General features: G+C 39.0%; 1 protein-coding gene across 2 annotated transcripts in view; it reads left to right on the forward strand.

The window, feature by feature from the left end:
- The window catches only part of PDE1C (phosphodiesterase 1C), a 225,034-nt gene that overhangs the window by 143,165 nt on the left and 65,027 nt on the right, over nt 1–16,842 (forward strand). For both annotated transcript variants that reach the window (XM_056485529.1, XM_056485530.1), the window contains 5 exons: nt 5,946–6,059; nt 6,917–7,099; nt 9,273–9,339; nt 11,321–11,437; nt 13,819–13,959. In XM_056485529.1, the coding sequence (XP_056341504.1) occupies nt 5,946–6,059; nt 6,917–7,099; nt 9,273–9,339; nt 11,321–11,437; nt 13,819–13,959 (622 nt within the window). The remainder of the gene's footprint in view (nt 1–5,945; nt 6,060–6,916; nt 7,100–9,272; nt 9,340–11,320; nt 11,438–13,818; nt 13,960–16,842) is intronic.

The following is a 16,842-nucleotide window of genomic DNA, read 5'->3' on the forward strand; positions in this document are numbered from 1 at the left end:
CCATCAGGAGGGGAGGCAGAAAGCAATCTGCTCATGGGATAAAAGAACCGGTATAGTGTTAAGAACAGCACTGGGAAGACACAGTGATAAAGACCTCATGTTTGGGAGCACAATAATTGAATACCTAATCTTAGAAGCACAGTACAAAAGTGAACATAATTTTTTAAACCTTTGAAGGAAAATGGGTCAAAATATCAATAAAAGGAGCTTATGTAAAGAGTACATAACACACACCAGATTGAGAAGGTTTTATCCCTTTTTGCTAGTGCAATTTATTGCAGTAGGTTTCTGCTCTTGAATTTCCAGTAGTAAAATGATATGGGGATAAACATTACACCCAAGAAAGACTGGTTTCACGTGGCTTTGTGGTCTCTTATTTAACACATATAGCATCCAAAAACATTGCAAAAACTTTTTTATATCTTTAAAGCATTCACAGTATCAATGCTACTTGGAAGCCCCAAAGTTTAGAAAATGTTGTGCTAGTACTGATATTTTTCTCATTCTGTTCCTGTATATAGCTACTACTGAAAACTTTGAAAGTCTCTAACCATTTACTCAAAAGGGTGATCACATCATCTGTGTATAAGCACCCATGTTTTAAAAGGAAAAGGATAGTATCATTAACAGACCATTTGGAGAAAAGTATTTGAGACCTGAGGTTTTTTTATGTTAATAGCATACTTTCTTTCCCTTCAGCTTGATCCAATAAAATATGTTTCTTCTCAGCCTTAAAACCTCACCTGCAGCATGGTGATTGCACTCTGATTGGTATAGGAAAATTAAGAATTATCACAATATCATTTTTCAGGACAAAAAGGAGTGAAATTGGTAATGATGTGAGGTGGTACAGAATAACCTCCAGGTTCTAACCATGTTTCTTCTTAGTTACTGCAAAAATCATCCCTGTCCTTGCTGGAACCAGGACAGGTTTCAAGTTCTCTTCCTAACTGTAGACTCCTAGATCAGGTTGCTCAGAGCCCCCATCCAACCACACTCTTAATGTTCTCAAGTATGGATCATGCTCAACTTCTCTGGACAACCTGTTCCTGTACCTCACACCCTCACATTAAAGAATTTCTTCTGTATATCTAACCCAAATTTCTCCCCTTTGAGCCCATTACTCCTTGTTTTATTTCTAGATGGAGCTCCTGATGAAGGGTCCCTCTCTGGCTTTTCTGTAGGTCCCCTTCAGATAATGGAAGGTTGCTATGAGGTCTCTATGCAGTCTTCTCTTCTCCAGGCTGAACAGCCCTGACTTGCTCAGCCTGTCTTCATATGGGAAGTACTCTAGTCCCCTTATCAATTTTTGTGGCCCTCCTCTGAACTTGTTCCAGGCATTCCATCTTATATTGGGGGCATTAGAACTGTATGCAGTATTCCAGGTTGTGTTTCTCATAAACAGGGTATGGGGAGAATCACTTCCCTTGAGCTGTGCTCCTTGTGATCCAGCCCAGGATTGAATTGGCTTTCTAGGCTGTGAGCACACACTGGTGGCTCATGTGGAGTTTTTCATCACCTGTCACAGCCAAGCCCTTCTTCACAGACTGCTCTCAATCACTTCTCTGCCCAGCTTGTAGGTGCTCCTGTGATCACCTCAACACAGATGTAGGACCTCACATTTTACTTTGTTGAACTTCATGAGGTTTGCATGGACCCACCTCTCAAGCCTGTTGATTATTCCTTCCCTCCCTCTTATTCACTGCACTGCCACAGAGCCACAGAGCTTGTCTTTGCTTCTACCTTCTGTAAACTTTTTTATTTCTGAGGTGCTCAGCAGCTCCTTATCCACGTAGGGGTGCCTCTTGGCATTTTTACCCCATGTGCTCTTGTTGAGATGCATCGTTCCTGGGCTTGGAGGATGAGATCCTTGGCTATTAGCCAGTATTCTTGAGCCCCTCTGCTCGCCAGGTCACTAACACAGGGGACTCTATGATACAGGTCCCCAAAGATGCCAGAATCTGCTCTCCTTAGTCCAGGGCAGGTGATCTTATGGCGTACGGTTTTATTATATGTACCATATATTATCTATTTATTGTATATTAAATATATTTATGGACAGTGCATTTCAGGTACCTGTTTTTAAAGATTCAAGTTACAAATTGTTAGATTTGTGTCTGATGTGTTATAATGGAGGATTTTTTGTTTAAAAGACAACGGCAGTTTGAAAATACTTATATCTGGAAGATTTCGTTTGTTGTCTTTGGATGTCATTGTCAGCAAATTCAATGATTGTATTGTGTTTGAGCAGTTTCCCTGAAAAACTAATTCACACTAATATCTCAAAAAGACCTAGTCTGCCAACAGGAATTCTTGCTTTGGGAAATACCACTTAGAAGATTGCTGGTTATGAAAAAAAGAATATAGCAGTCTTTCTTTCTCTCCCACGTCTGAAATTTATTCTTGCTTAGCTCTCACATTTATTCAGTGGAATGAGTCATCTCACCTCATCTTAGCCATCTGAAATCACAATGACCACCCAAAATAATCTCCTGCCTCACTTCTCTCATTAGTGGGGGAAGGCAGGCACATCGAAGAGGCAGTGCACCCTTTCGTGAGGAAGTTCATGACAGGCAGTTGGTTTATCGTTGATATCCATCTCCAGTGACTTCCATGAGCATCTGTTTACCTCATTTCTATAAAAGGTTCGTACTAGGTGAAGCAGTTGACTTGAATTTAAAAAAAAAACCCAAAACATGACCAATCCTTTAACTGCTTATATTTTCTCATCCCATTCCCAAAATTCAGAACCTGAGAATGGGGGAGGTGTTTGCATGTTGGAGGAGTGCACATCCTTTAAGAATTTTCAGTAGCAGGAGAGGGAGACAATGACAATTTACAGGACCTGGTGCTAAGGAAGTGCCTGGTGCTAAGGCTGTTGTTTTATTGCAAATCCTTCAGTAAGCCTAAGCTGGCTAAAGTTTCCAGTGCAGGACTTCCTTCAATAGGCATGAAGGAACTTATAAATGGGAAGTGATAATGTAAATGATACAATTTCACTTATAGTTGACTAATGTTGCCAGAAGTTTATCTGACTCAAGGTGAGCTGAAACAAGCTTCTTACCATCCTGCCAAGGCCACTGAACTTTTCATTGTTGCACTTTCATGCTTGTAATAATAATAATAAAAAAGTTTATTGCTTAAAATTTTTAATGTTTGTATTTTTGTTCAAAGGAAGAAAGATATTTCAGGAAACATGAAGAAGGCAAAGCAATTACTTGGAAATTACATATAAATTTTTTGGATTAAAAATGCCGGTGTAGCAGTACTGTGTTTGCTGTTAGCAAACATGTTTTTATTTCCTCTGAATGTTGTGACTTGCATTTTTCTGTATACAAAAGTAGTGACAGAAGATACTTATCCAGCCTAATAAAAATTCATTGGGTTGCAGGCTATCAGTTATTCTATTTTCAGTTCCATTTTGAGTATTACTACATGAGCTGACTTTCTTTCTAGGTTGTGTCTTTTCCTCAGTATATATATATATGCATAGCCTTATATTATATGCAGAGCCTTATATTAAGATAGGGCAGACTGTGGAATGAATAATACCTGCTGACTGTTGTAAAAAAAAAAGATGGTGAGCTTCTGTGTTACTTCCTGTGTATGCTGTACCTCTCCCACCAATCTTCTGTTGGAATGGGTTTCAGGGATTTGCTGTGCAAACTGGGGAGGCATCTGTCTGCCCAGCTGACTAAAACTACTGCTCATGTGCACTGCGTGTATAACCACATGTAGTCTGCTCTGGATACTTTTGGACAGTGTTAAGTATCCTGTGTATTTGCTTTACAGGTTTTTTTACGCCCCAACAGGCAGACAAATACTGTTGCAGGGCATCTGTCAGCCCCTCTATCTGCTTATGCTTAGATAGTCTGCACATGCTCTCTAACTCTGATATGATTCTCAGAATATCAGATTTATCAAGTTTGTAAATTATAGTGAGATGGCAGATGCACGCCTATTTCTGTGTAGAAATTCTTTTATATGGTTCACTGCTTCTCAAACTTAGTAAATATTTCTTACCAGTAATTATGGTGGTTTTACTGAAGGGATCAGTAAAGATCTGCTGAGGATCAGAAGGTAGGATTTGGTCCTTCAGTTCAGCAGATGTTTATCTTCTGAACTTTAGGAACAACTCTTCATCTTTTTTTGTTTATATACTGAAGCTGGCTTTTATGCAGTCTACTTCTGATTACTATTTTGTTAATTTATAAAGTTTGTTGTTGATTTTACTTTTTTTTTTAAAGGCTATTTGAGCTGGCTCTCAAAGGAATATTGTCACAAATGAGTTGGTCTTAGAGCTGACTGCTAAGGTCATTGAGTCCTGCTGTTAACCCAGCACTGCCAAGCTCTCACTCAACAGTGTTCCTAAGTGCTACAGGTGAATTTGATAGAATTTCAAAATTATTTCAGTCGCCTTGAAGCAGAATTTTTCAGCTAAAAATTTTCCTGGATTCCCTTCAGTCCATTTAGGATTATTAAAAAAACCTAAACAGATACATGGAATACATTAAAGGCAAACCATCATCAGGCTCTTATTTAGTACAATTAATTGGGAGCAGCTGCTGTGACTGAATCAGCAATAGTTAGAGATAATGGATGGTAAGACAAAGACAGTGTAATTTTTTCACATGATAGTGTGAGAAACAACAGCACTTCTGTTATTCTAAATGATTGATGCTCACAGTACTTTGCATAATCTTTGATGAGAAATGTTGGTTCCATGAAACAGTCATTACTTGCTGTGCTATTATTGAACATGAATTTTGAATGAGTTGCAGCATAAAGCTGCCACATACTCAGATCAATTAAATGAAAGTCAGGAAGGGCCAAAGGCCATGTTCTTTCTGTAATGTTGTCTCCTGTGGCTTGTGTACAATGTTTCTGGTAGCTAGTTAAGGAGTCATATCCGCAGACTCCACATACATGGAATGAAGAAACAAGGAGCATATGAAGCAATGCTTATTGTTTGGATGTGAAAGTTGTGTTCTGTTTAATATACATGGGATAGTCTAAGGGTGGCTGCTTGATCTAATGAAAATCATAACATTTCCTAACCTTGTATAATATTTCTACAGCTCTGTTTCTAAATATACTCTAACAGATTTTTGCATGTGTACATCAAAAACACCCGTAACAGTCATTTGTTAACAGCTACTATTCAAGAAGCTCCTTCTTCTGGCTGGGTTGAAATTGTCCTCTCTTAGCTCCTGTGTTAAATTTCAAGTGATTTCTATTTTCACTTATTTCACATTAGTTTTGAGTAGGGAACAGAAAGCTGATTAATGGAAGTGACTGTCCTGCCCTGCTCTGCACTGGTATGGCCTCACCTTGAGTACTGTGTGCAGTTTTGCACACCACAATATAAGAAAGATGTTAAACTATTAGAAGTGTCCATAGGAGGACCACAAGTATGGTGAAAGGTCTGCAGGGGAAGCCTTATGAAGACTGATTGAGACCATGTGATTTGTTCAGACTCGAGAAGACTAAGAGGAGATGTCATTGCAGTCTTCAGCAATCTCACGAGGGGAAGTGGAGGGGCAGATACTGATCACTTTCATGACTAGTGACACAAGGAGTCTCAGTTCAGAAGCCCTTGGGCAATGCTCTTAGACCTATGGTGTGATTCTGTGTAGGGTCAGAGGTTGGACTCAGTGGTACTGATGAGTCCATTCCAATTCAGCTTGTTCTATCATTCCATAACTATATGATTCTGTGATAACTCATGGACTTGTGTACATTTCCCTGGCATCATTGTAACTGATCTTTGAAAAGTAATTTTTGTTGATTTTATGTATCAACATGAAAAAACTTCAAAAAACTTGTAGACTTCGAAAAGTTTTCACCTGTCAAAATGTATGCAAAGGTCTCATTCTGGGAACTGACACTCACTCTCAACCTATTTTGCTTTATACTAATCAGATTTTTGTTTTCCTTTTCTTTAGACTGCGGTCTTTGGTAAAGCAATTAGAGAGAGGAGAAGCTTCAGTTGTAGATCTAAAGAAGAATTTGGAATATGCAGCGGCTGTTCTTGAGTCAGTATACATTGATGAAACTAGGTGAGCTAACAACAGACATCAGCACTCTTATATCTAGCACCAGTTGTAATTTATATGTCAATTGTGAAAGTTGGTTGAGCCAAGATTTATTTCTCCTAGACATTATGGTTTTAATAATTAGAATATTGTATTCTGTGCAGAACAGATCTTCAATCCTTCATTTAAAAGCTTCTTTAAGTTTCCTGGGACAGGGAAGGAGATCAAAACCAACCATAAATGTAATACACTTTTTCTCAGAGAAATTTTTTCATAGTCATTGTGTCTTACTTTTTCTGAGAGTTTTCAAATTTCTACTCAACTATTTGTTCTGAATAATGTTGAATTTTTAACTTGTATCATGTCTTTGAAATTAAAAAAAAAATTACTCATGGCAGAGGTAGACTGGTAAGACATTGCAGAGGAGTTTCCCCTCTTGATTACATGCCATTTACCCAGTGGTAAATGCACTTGTAAAATCAACACAGATGACCAGAATGGGAGAGGACAGGACTCTATGTTACTAATGCAGAAGCTAGAAATTCCAAGAAATGACCATAAATTACCTTTGGAAGGCAGAAGGTTCAGAAATATTGATGAACTGAAGATGTGAAATCAGTAGGTGATCATACAGTTGTGGTTCAGAAGGCTGATGCTTCTTATTTCCCAGCCTAGTAGTGAGTTCCACAGTCTGAAATGTGAGTATATAAGAGAATAAACAAACAGTTGAAGTCTTGTACTATTGTGTTTTATTAGGGCTGATGAATCAAAGACTTTAACAGCTGCTTTAATTAGAATATAATGAGTTTCTTTTTTTGTTAATGATGTTGTGGTGCTCTCTAAGGCAGTCCATTCACCCTTCTGTTTCCTCACCCTGCTAGGCGCTTGCTGGACACAGAAGATGAGCTCAGTGACATCCGGTCTGACTCTGTGCCCTCAGAGGTCCGTGACTGGCTGGCCTCTACCTTCACACGGCAAATGGGGATGATGCTCAAGAGGACTGAGGAAAAACCCCGGTTTAGGAGTATCGTCCATGCGGTGCAAGCTGGCATATTTGTGGAAAGGTAAAGTGCCATGTAGTTACTTTGCTCTGGTGACTACCCAGGTACTGCAGAGTTCACCTGTGGTATGTGATGGCACAATGACAGGAGGTGGAGGGAGAGCACCTTAGGCCAGAAGACCTCCAAGGACTAGTAGAAGACTACTGAATGAAGAACACATTAATGTGCTTCTGTTGATGTTTCTACACAGATCTGGGTAACACCTAGAAACCTGGGATTTATAACAGATTGCAGACTGAAACAATACCTACTCCTCTGTTCTTACTATAGTACAGATGTAATAGCACACTTGGTATAATTTTCTTGGACAATATCCACTTCTGCATAGTCCTAGGTCAGGAGTGACAGCATTTAAAATTTGGTCAGATCAAACTCTCCCTTTCTTCCATTTACCTCTGTGGTCTAATACTTATGAAGAAGTGCTATGATACAGAACAAATCCTTTACCATATTATTAGTGGAATGAACTACAGATCAAAACTGATGTGAAAATTTTGGAACTCAGAGAGGATTTAAAAAAAGCCATTGAGTCCTCTCAGCCTTCCCTCCTGTGATTTACATCACAACCTGTTGGTAAAACTGATTTTACCTTTTTGACCCTTTAAAACATTCATTCATTTCAATTAGGACTTCAAATCTTAGTTTTTCTTGTCAAGTGACCACTCTTTACTGACCTTCTTTCTTTGAGCCAGAAGGGCTGGCACATGAGAAACTGGAGACAGCAGCTCTCAGAGTTCTAATTTTGTAACAGCAAAATTCAAGTGAGGAATGGAAGAGCAGAGCACCTTTCACTGTTCATCAGAATTGCAGTGACAGCCTAACAGCCCTCTGTGCAGGAGGTTATAGACCAGACAGTGGATCACAATCCACACAGACACACAGAAGCCTCCTTTGTCATGACTAGCACCAATCTTTTTATTTGTGCACCAAAGTTACTGCTTATGCAATAAGACTAAACCTCTAATTTCTCCTTGGGATAGATTTCTCCAAGGTTTGACAGGCTACTTGTGAATTAACCTTCACTCTCAGTGGGGGACTTGCTCAACAAGGAAGTAAATGCAGGAAGCTGGCTCAGTAGGCTGTTTTCCAGATGACCTGGATCACTGTGACCAAAAGAAGGAAGTGTTCAGATATAATAAGGCACTGGAGGAGGGTTGTGACTGTCCTGAGCTTAAGGAAATGGGATCTGGCTCAGTTGTCTCTTAAGAAATGCTATGGAGCTTCTGACTAGAGAAAGGAAAGGATAAGAAATTCTGTGGTTTGGGAATGGGTGAATATGAGTCTTCAAAGGGGAATGACCATATTCAGGTCTGAGTGCAGAAGGTGACAAAGAAAAATGGCAGTGAAGGAAGACTTTGTACAGGATCATTTCAGATGGGAGAAGAGAGTTTTCCATCATCTCCTTTTAGTCCTACAGTGCTTTAGGGCAAATAAAGGGTGACCTGTGGAAAAATATTCTAGCTATGACAGAGTTTCTGTATTCACCAAATCCTATTAAACACAGTGTATCCTGAAAACAACTTTAAAAACTTGTACACACTTTACAATTTGTTTGAAATATACTTTATAATCAAGTTTAAAATCAGGGACATTACATACTTTTTAAAATATGGTTACAGATGTTGATTACTGCCTTGTTCTTTCTCTCTCACTCCCTGAAACACACACACATGGCAAACACCGAAAAGGTTTTATACTAATCTTGAAAACATGCAGACAAAAGTAACAGCTATATCACACTGGAGTTGATTCATTGCATACAAATGGTTTCTGAAGTACACTCAGAATTAGCTTGCATGTGGGCCATCAAGGACTAAGGGAACAGAAAGGTCAGTGCAGTTATGTGCAGTGGAAAATGGGAACATTTTGTTTAGTTGAGTGTAGACTTTCAGTCTGATGAAAACCTGGTACTGGCAAATTCTTTGTTATGTTCAGCTTGGTAACCAAGCTATGAGATACTGGGGAATGTGCAATCTCCAATTAAGTTGTACAATAAGAATAGCATTGATAATATTGGGCCAGTTAGGAGCATAATGGGAGGAAAAAAGGTCCATATTCCAGTTAGGGTTTTCTGGGCTATAATGGTCTGTTGTTTTATGAGTTTTATTGATTGTTTGATTTTTTTTTTAAACTTTAATTCTATTTATGTGTTGCTTTATCTATTTCATCTTTGTAGAATGTACAGGCGTACTTCAAATATGGTCGGCTTGAGCTACCCACCAGCTGTAATTGGAGTGCTAAAGGTAATCCCAATAAAAAGGTGTGGAAGGGGAGTTTGTACAAAGCTTTGAAATAATAATGTGATATTGGACATGATAAAGGAGGGGGGGTCTTAATGCTTGGCCTTTCCTTCTCTCTGACATTCAGTTAGTTCACATACATTAATCATTTAACTGGCCTAAGGGATTATCCTTTCAATAAAAGAAAGAATAAAATTCAAGACTGCAGCCATTTTCAGGTTGTGAACATTGCAATTCTGTTCTAGATTACAGTGATTAAATTGAAGATTTAGGAATCACAACATCCCACAAGGAAGAAAGAAAACACAGATGGAGAGAGATAGAGAAGGAAAAGGATCTGTTGCTCTGGGAAAAGGGAATTTCTTGCATTGTTCAGCTTCAGGTCTTCAAAGTGACAATCACTTTATGAAAATGAACTCCTCTGCAAGTTTTGAGTTTTCAGAGTGAAAACAATTAGTCAGAAGTAGTCTAAAAAATAAACAAAGCTTCAACCCATGGGCCAATTGCGAGATTCTTAACTTAGGCAGGAGTTATAAAAATTACAAACAGAAGTTGGCAACCAGCTACCTACACAGCAGCTTTGAGATTACTTGTTACATTAGTTCAACTATGCCATGTCATGGTGAAAAAAGGTGATATAGTGGGACAATACACAGGGCTATTAAGTGTAAAACTCATTAAGACATCTTGCAGCATTTCTCCACACTGGAAAGATTTACAGTTAGGGTATCCTTTTCATTTTGAATAGTAGAACTCATCAAAAGATCTGGAGGAATTGCAAGAATGATAAACATGCCTTTCATTTACAGAATCAGTGTCCACCTTTTTCCAACTGCATGTTGACAAATGCTAGCTTCATTCCTGCAAATGGGATGTAAATTCATTGTTCTTTTGCCACTACACTCCACAGCTAGTTTATGAGGGAAGATATCTATGATAATACCTCTTCTCCTGAGTTCCTCGGCAGTAACAAGACAGACTCATTACCCACTCTCAGCTGACTTCAGCCATCTAGAATTCCTCCATTTTTTCTATGTCTTCAAATGATTAGGTTGTAAAAAGAAGTGATCATTTTAGAAGTTAAAATAAACCAGTAATAACAGTGTCATTGACTAATTTTGCTCAGTGATATAGCACCTACCTAGTCACTGTGAACTCTAGAATATTTCTTTTTTCCAAAGCTCTTTTGAGAACATGTCTTTGCCTGAATGTTTTTGGGTTTGGTAATGGATTTGGTTGAAATGGGAGTTGCTTTGAAGAAATCAAAACAGGCTCCCTAGCAAAGTGGTCACACAACCAAGCCTGATGCAATTCAAGAAGCTAGTAAACACAGCATTTAGAAAGATTTAGTGTTTCTCTTCATTTCTTGCTAGATAATAAATGGTGTCACCTCTCACAGCCTTCCCTAACATTTGCGATTTGAACTCCACCTTCTGCAAAAAGGTTAGACCTTAAACTTTAGGTGTTCCCTCCTTGATCTCTTGACTGACCAGCCTGCAGCACTAGTATGTCATTTACAGCTGACTGTAACTTTCCTAACTGGAATTAGATATTTATTCTACTGTTATAGAGGTTGGAATTTTATATAATTGTTAGCACTTAATGTATTATATCAGCCCAAATAGGAACCATCTCCATGTCTCAGGTACGAAAGCAAAACAGGATTTTTATCTTTTAGGATTTGTCCTTAGGTGATTAAATTCTTGTGTAGAGAATTGCCATGTTTAAAATTAATACACAGCATACATGTTCTTGATGGAAGCTTCTTAAACACAAGTCACACAATACTGATAAGTATACTGATACTATGAGTACATTGATGATACTGCATTGGTTAAATGGATTATGAAGAATTTATTGAAAAAGGAAACTATACATTTATATCACTACTGGAATCCTCAAATTGTGAGAGAAATTAAAGAAATTGAACAATCATGGTAAAAATGGTGACCATATTAATAGTCTTTTCTACCTACTCTTGCAGAATGTAGATGAGTGGTCATTTGATGTATTTGCACTAAATGATGCCAGTGGGGATCATGCACTGAAATTCATTTTCTATGAACTTCTCACACGCTATGATCTGATCAACCGTTTCAAGGTCAGTAGTTAGAAGATGTCTGTCTTTATTCACCTTGAATTTTGTTCCACTTCCCTCTCATCCTTCTTTTTTCAATTAAAAATGCAACTTTAGTGATCTTCGAAGAATTTGTAAACACTGCACATTTCCTAATAAGCAAGAGGTGATGTAAGCAGTACTTTCAATTGCAGTGAGGCACCATGAACTAGTTGGGGTTCCAAATGAAATCTGGAAACACTGCATTTGATCCTCTGAGAATGATAGTGTCATCTTCCTGAGCTTTATAGGACCCTCAAGCAGGCAGGCACAAAAGACAACAAGAGAATATGAAAGCAAATTCAAATTCATTCCATTGAGATTTCCCGGCAGGTCACAGAAGGTGATTCTACTCCCAGCTTAGCTCTCATGAGACCTCATTTGGAGTACTGCATCCAGGTCATCCAGGTCTGGAGTTCTCAGCACAGGAAAGACATGGACCTGTTGGAGCCATTGTAGAGGAGGCCACAGGAATGATCAGAGGGCTGGAGCATCTTACCTGTGAAGAAAGGCCAACAGAGTTAAGCCTGGAGAAGAAAAGGTTCTGGGGATTGTTTATTGCAGCCTTCTGGTACTTTAAGGGCACCCATAAGAAAGATGAGGGAAAACTTTTTATCAGGGCCTGTTGCAGTAGGACAAGGGCTAATGATTTTAAACTAAAAAAGGATAGATTTAGACTAGATTTAGACATTTCCATTTCCCAGGGGGTCCCACTCACTTTGAAAGGAAAGATGTCTAGATCCCATAGTTTTTCAGGAACTGCCTATGCCTAATGAGACATCAAGATATCTACTCAGAACTGCATCCTCTGCTTATATGTACCTAAGAGGAGAAAAGCAGTGATCTTTTATAAAGAAACCTTAGTGTTTAATGTATTTCCTGTCTGAGCAGAGGAAACTGGAGAACTAGTGTTGCCAGTTACATATGTTACCATCTGGATAGTCTCCTTTTTACAAATCCCCTGAATTTCATTTTTTCAGGTAATTTAAGTTACTCTTGGAGTCAGAAAAGCATGGCAATCCCATAGGATCTGCAGGCTGGATTTTGCTGTGAAAACTCAGAGGTCTGATAAATTATAGTCCTCTTGAGTATATAACATTTGCTATATCACGTATTTTATTGGAAAATCTTAAATGTGAATAGTTATTTTAGTGATTCTTGTGGAAATTTTTGTATGACTTTTGTTTATGAAATAGGTTAATTTGGAAGTTGTTAACTTACATTGCCCTTTTGGGGTAACAGGTGTGGGTTTTTGAGGAAATGGTAGATTGTCCTGTGCAGAGTATTTGATTGTTTTTTTTTACATATTGTATGTTTTGATGGTTTACATAGCATATGTTTTGTAACAGTGGTGGGTGTTTTTTGCACCACTTAATTAATGGTTTGTCTGGAGTCTCTTCTGCTTTCACTCGGAGCCAGGATTAAAAAATACATGAAGGAAACAGATTTTCTTGTGTTAGGGCTTGGTTGTTTATTAAATCTTATCAAAAGTACAGAATGTTCAGCAACACTTCTGGCCACCAGCTAGAAGTGAGCAAAATGGAGCGAGATCCAGCTGCTACAAGGTCTCTTAAAGCTAAACAGTCCAATAGAGGAATAGCACCTATATTATTTATACTTTTAACCCAATAATTAAATTCCCATGACTTTCAGTGTGGCACTAACTGTCCAACCAGAAACTATTACCTGAAACTATGAAGAAGAAAGAAGATGAACACTGAAAGAGACCCCACCCAAAATCCTCTATCTTGTCCCATACTTACTACTATATTATAAAAACCTCAGATTTAAAACCCTTCACCATGTGAAAGCACACACTTCTATTTAACTACACACCTGTGATTTCAACTCCATCACTCAAATTTGGAAGTGTTCTCCAAGGCCTCAGGTCAAAAGCAGTGTTCTCCAGGGGCTCAGTGCCAGAAAGCACAGAAATCTCAAAAAACCCAGGTTTCTGGGATGCAACAAATAGTAAAGCAGAGATAAATTCCAGTGGATTGTGAAGGTAACAGACAGTTGCTTGCAATGTATTTAGAAATACTTCTCCATGGCAATCAACCCAGCTGTTGCTGTTACTTGTGTGTTCCAGACAACATTCCATAGCATACTTATTTCTGTGTATTTATTTGTGGGAATGATTCACATGAAAGGTAATTATGAATGGAAAAACCAGTCTTAAGTAGTAACCTGAATTCACTCTCTCTCTCAAGTGACTGTTTCAATTGTAATAGCATTTTGTTTGTCTGTGAAGTACAGACAGCTCTTTGAGAACCTCTTATCAAATACTCCTGTCTGAATGCTAGCCATTAAAGCTGGGGGGTTTTGGTTTTTTTTCTCTTTCTTTAATTCTGTTCTTCTTTACTTAGATTCCCATTTCTGCCTTGGTGTCTTTTGTGGAAGCTCTGGAGGTTGGCTACAGCAAACACAAAAATCCTTATCACAACCTAATGCACGCTGCAGATGTCACACAGACAGTCCATTACCTCCTTTTCAAGACAGGCACAGTGGTAAGTAAAAGACTTGTCATTCTGAATATATAGTGAGTTTACAACAGTTTCTGCTTATTAATGAGATAATGATTATCCACAGTAAAACCTGTTTACACTGTAGACACAATTTGATATGGCTGGGCTAGTAAAGGTAAAGACTTTGGATTATTTAGGAATAGAGGGTAAGTGAAGTTGTTGATAACTCTTTTAACAGTTATCTATAGAGGGTAATGAGAAACCCAAGCTTGGTTTTTCACTCTGCCATAGATCTTGTGTGAATCTGCCAACACACATTTGCTGGAATTCATTTCACCTAATATGAAAAATCGTACTGTCTTAGCTTTCGTCTTAAGGTAGGGAGACAGTACATTCAAATGATAATTCATTCCACTTATCTGAGCATAACAAGTGCTGGAATCTGGAAATGCTGATCTCCATCCACCTCTCTACAGCAAAATTATCTGGATTGGCTTGCTCAGAAACCTACAGACAGCTGAAGTCTGACAACAATGCCAGGAATGGATAGAGGGCTGAAAAAAGAAACAGTGCACAATCTGTTCCCACAGTGGTTCTCAAGACAAACAGTAGAAATGCATGAGAATGGACTAGAGAAATTGAAGGAAAATATATTCCAGACTGAAGATCAACCATTGCAGTCTGGATTCAGCTGGGGGCTCAGAAAGTTGCTGGACCACACCATTGGGGAGAATAAGTAGCAGGGAAAGTTCAAAGTGCACAGGACATATGTATTCATTCTCTTCTTCCTTCTCCTGGTTACTGCTGCAGACAGAAAAAGGAACGAAATTACCTTTAGTCTGATTCTGTGGAGCAGATCTTTTCCACACATGATTTGCTTCACTCTTTCCATGCATCCAATTTGCCCTTGCTCTTGCATGGGCAGGAGTGTAGAGGCAAAGGTGACAGTGAAAGGGAGGTTAATCTGTTAAATGTTTAATAGTTATTTCCTGTTATACCATGACCATTCAGTGATTGCTCTGTTTGTAGCTGGTACTTGAATTCTGTTCTATTACACTTCATTTCCCTGAGGTCCTTTCACTAACCAGTGTACAGTTCCAGGGTCATGGAATCTTTGCAGTGCAGAGCAGGCACATGAACCCAGGTCAGCAGATGTTGAGGCTCTTGCTGCAGCTCAGGCCCTCTTGAGCACTCCTCAGTTTTTACTAACTCTGGATCTGAAACCATTGAAAAAAGATAAGGAAAAATGATCTGCCTCAGCCCAAACAAATTCCAATACTCTTTCTCATGCAATGAATATCTTTAATCAGCTGTACAAAATCTCTATAAAAATTGTCTGTCAGCATCACTTGTGGTGGTATTTGTATGCTGATATTACCTTTTTCTGTGCAGCTCAATAAGAAACCCAAAAAAATGCTGCCACAGTGTCTGCTGGGTGATGGAGTACAGGACAGAGAGGTACAAGTTAACAAGGCATAATGCAGCTGTTGCTATATCTTTTAGGCTAGTTTCAACAACTACAGAGTTGCTCACACTTAGAACTATGTTTTGTGCATATGATCTGCATTTTTGCAGTTCCTTGATTGCCACACAGGTGTTGCTTTCAGTTCTGAAGCCAGAACTGGATGCTCTTCCTTGAGGAGTCACACTCCACTGCCTCCTGTAGACATCCCAAGTCTCCTGTGTTGAATGCAGATTGCACTTGTGAATTGCAGTCACACTGCAATTATAGCAGTAATTGCTGCTGCTGTTTATCATAAGCAGATTTGAAGGAGTCAGGTGCTATCTGTCTCAAGAGCTGATTCAGACAGGCTGATCCTAATGGAAGTTGTGTCCCTTGCTTCTGATTGTGCCTGAAGTAAAGAGGATTTAGGTCAGAATTGTGGCTAATATAGTTACCTACTCAAAACTTCCTGTGAGACACTAAATTGGTCACTGTTGCTTTTAGGAGCATTAGTTAATGAAAATGCACTGCAAGCACTGCAGTCAGTAGGAACAGGTGCAATGTTGAGTAATGTGAATGGTATTCTAGTGGTGAGGAAATGGATTCCCTTTTTCTCCTCAAACCATGGAAGAAGGGCAGTTTTCATGTGAGGCTACTCTGCTCCAAAAGGTTACTGGGTTAAAACAGCTGCCCAAATATAGCTGATCTCCATCCTATGTATGTTCAGAACTACCTTTTTTTTCCCATCTTGCTGCTTCTTGATCTGTTAGTCATTTAGCAGCAACTCAGATTGAGTCATTCAATAAATGAATGACTACTATTTCATTCTAGCCTGTGATGCACCAGTGCTGAATGGGATTTCCTATCCTGTCTCTGAGTGCAGTAAAGCAAGGAAAGTGTTAAAAAAGAGAGCCAGAAGGACTTGAAAATACATAAATAAGCATTATGGGCTTTTTTTTTCCTCTGAGAGAATGCAGTGGACTAGAAAGAAAGAAAAAACCAAACCTAAAACAACCCCCCCGGAAACCAAACTAAACCAACCTCTGTTTCAGAGGAAAAGGAGAGCTGAAATCACAGAATCAACCAGATTGGAAAAGACCTTTGAGATCATTGAATCCAACCTATGACCTAACAGCACCTTATCAACTAGACCATGGCACTGAATGCTACATCCAGTCTTTTCGTAAACACCTTCTGGGATGGTGACTTCAACATTTCCCTTGGCAGCCCATTCCAATGCCCAATCATTTCCTGTGAAGAACTTCTTCCTATTAGCCAGTCAACAGCTCCACTGGTGCAGCTTAAGACTGCTGTTGTCCTATAGCTGATTGCCTGGGAGAAGAGACTGACCCCCACCTGGCTGCTACCTCCTTTGAGAGAGTTACAGAGAGTCAAACGATCTCTCTCCTGAACATCCTTTTCTCCAGGCTAAACAACCCCAGCTCCTTCAGCCACCCCTCACTGGACTTGTGCTCCAGACC

Source organism: Oenanthe melanoleuca, chromosome 2 (assembly GCF_029582105.1).
Source record: "Oenanthe melanoleuca isolate GR-GAL-2019-014 chromosome 2, OMel1.0, whole genome shotgun sequence".
In the NCBI taxonomy this organism is placed as follows: Eukaryota; Metazoa; Chordata; class Aves; order Passeriformes; family Muscicapidae; genus Oenanthe; species Oenanthe melanoleuca.